Source organism: Myotis davidii, unplaced genomic scaffold, assembly GCF_000327345.1.
Source record: "Myotis davidii unplaced genomic scaffold, ASM32734v1 scaffold5037, whole genome shotgun sequence".
Taxonomy (NCBI): Eukaryota; Metazoa; Chordata; class Mammalia; order Chiroptera; family Vespertilionidae; genus Myotis; species Myotis davidii.
Window position 1 is genome coordinate 7,485 of NW_006287949.1, and position 2,544 is coordinate 10,028.

Genomic DNA, 2,544 nt, shown 5'->3' on the forward strand with positions numbered 1-2,544 from the left:
GGGGACACTGTGAGCCTCAAAAGAAGGAGGGGGCAGGGGAGCACTGGGCCTGCTGCTCTTCGTCCCTCCTTCCTCCTTCTCTTAGCTCAGGTGCCAGCCCCCATCCCTTCCGTGCCCTGCTCTGTGTTGTTTCCGAGCATCTGCTTTACTTATCATTTATTTAGTTCCTCACTGAGGACATGCTTATGGATTTTAGCGAGAGGCAGGGAGAGAGATGTGAGAAACATTGGTCGGTTGCCTCTTGTACTTGTCCCGATCCGGGAATGAACCCTTATCCTAGGTATGAGGTCTGAGTGGGAATCAAACTGGAGACCCTTCAGAGTACAGGACGATGCAAAGCATCTCATTTCTTTATTTTTCATGTGCAAACTGTCATCTTACCACTGAAATGCATCTAGACCAATATTTTTATTATTTTCATTTTTGTTAATCCTCACCCAAGGGTATTTTCCCATTAATTTTTAGGGAGAGTGGAAGGGAGAGGGAGAGACAGAGAGAAACATTGATATAAGAGAGACACATTGATTGTTTGCCTCCTGCATGAACCCCAACCAGGGCCGGGGAACCTGCAACCAAGGTATGTGCCCTTGACCGGAATCATTCCTGGGACCCTTCAGTCCACAGGCTGACGCTCTACCCACTGAGCAAAACAGCTGGGGTTCCAGCACCAATACTGAGTGTCTTCTCAGAGAGGAAACACCATGTTTCTCATCTGATAGCTGGTCTGCTGGTCACCACTGGTCTCACTGAAGGCATAAGCCCCGCCTCCTCCCATGGTCCACCCCAAAGGAGGGCGGCTTCCCCTTGGGAGGGTCTGGCAGGAGGATAAAGGTGCTCAGAGCATCCAGGACAGAAGACAGACAGACCTGGCATGGTGAGGACACTGCTGAAAGCCCCATCCTCTCCCTTCCCAGGCTGTATCCCCGCCCCACATCTCCTCACTGGCTCTCCTCCCTCCCCTCTCCCCCTGTAGATGCTGTGGCTGCTGGTCCTGACTCTCCCCAGTCTGGGGGGCTCCGTACCTGTGACCTCAGGTGGGTCCTGACCCCCAAGCCTGGCTTTTCTCCAAACCCCTGACTCTGACCTCTCAGAGGCCGCCCCTGGGATGGGTGGCGATCCCCCTCTGAGGGTGGCTCTGGGAGGGACTGAGGATGGGGCCATGCTGAGTGTCGGGCAGCGGTGCCTGGGTCCCTGATGGCTCCTCCTCTTCTTCCCCAGATCCCAGCCCAGGGACTGAGCTGGTGGGCATCATACGGGGGCATGCTGCTGCTGATGGGGCATGGCCGTGGCAGGTGGGCCTGTGGGTCAGGAATCAAACAAGTTCAAAGTGGCATCCCAATTGTGGGGGCTCCCTCATCCATCCCCAGTGGGTGCTGACCGCTGCCCTGTGCCTTCTGTCCCCAGGAGAAACCCAGTGACTCGGCACTTTAAGGTCCAACTAGGACGAGTGAGACGCTCATATAATGGCAGTGTGCAGGTGGCCAGGATCATCCGCCATCCCAAGTACAGGCTTGAAATGGGAGTATCAGGTGGGGCAGACGTGGCACTTCTCAAACTGGAGTCCTCAGTGCGACCATCTAACCTCGTCAGATGGATCCGCCTCCCGCCAGCCTCCCTCTCATTCCCCCCAGGCACAAGGTGCTGGGTGACTGGCTGGGGCCGCATTGCTCCTGGAGGTGAGAACCAGGTGACACGTGGGAGTGGGAGGAGGAGACTGAGGTCGATACAGGGGGCGGGCCAGGCTTTACAGAAGAGGCTAAGCTGGGGTCTGAGCTGGGGTCCCTCCGGGGTCCCACCTGGGTGTAGGAGGCCGACATCTCCAGAGAAGTCTGTTAAGGAGAGGAAACCAAAGTAGCAAGAGTGAGGCATGGCCATGGGCATCTTATTTTTATTTTTTTTTAAATATCACCCAGTGATATTTCTTCTATTGATTTTTAAAGAGAGTGGAAGGGAGAGCGATAGGAAAGATTGATGTGAGAGACATACCTGTTAGCTCCTTCCCGACTGGGGATGGGAATTGAACCTGCAACCCAGGTACTTGCCCTTGACCAAGAATCACACCTGGGACCCTTCAGGCCAGTGCTCTCACCACTAGAAACATTGGCCAGGGTGCCATGGGCATTTGTCTCCCTCACTCTGCACCAGGCCCTGTGTCTTTCCTTCTGGGAGTCCCCGTTCTCCCTGAGTCTCGATAGCGGGATGGAGAACGAGGAGGGAACTTCAGTGACGAGCTCAAGGATTCACAATTAAATGGACAAAGTCAAATTTGATAGTAGGGCCGCTCACTCTGCATTTCTTGGGGAAAGCACTTGCTCTGATTTATCCCAATAAAAATTATTTGTGGATAAAAATATATTTCCCTGTTTCTTTTTGGTGCTTGGTGCCCACAGTATCAGCCTAGAGATTGTCAGCCCATTGGCCTCGAGGGAACCCAGACAGTTGGGGTCTTGGGTGACTCCCTGGGTCCCCCTGGGGGCACTGAGGCTCAGCGTGTGGTTCTAGAACCCGCGGTCTGTGACTGTACGCCCCCTCAGGACACCAGGC

The 2,544-nt window shown here is 54.5% G+C and overlaps 1 protein-coding gene across 1 annotated transcript in view; it reads left to right on the forward strand.

Moving 5' to 3' along the window:
* Positions 1–836: 836 nt before the first annotated feature.
* LOC102769003 (mastin) overlaps positions 837–2,544 on the forward strand; it is a 12,173-nt gene continuing 10,465 nt past the window's right edge. Inside the window, 4 exon segments of the mRNA XM_015561355.1 lie at positions 837–874; positions 974–1,034; positions 1,219–1,400; positions 1,403–1,676. Coding sequence (XP_015416841.1) covers positions 872–874; positions 974–1,034; positions 1,219–1,400; positions 1,403–1,676 — 520 coding nt within the window. The 5' untranslated portion in view covers positions 837–871.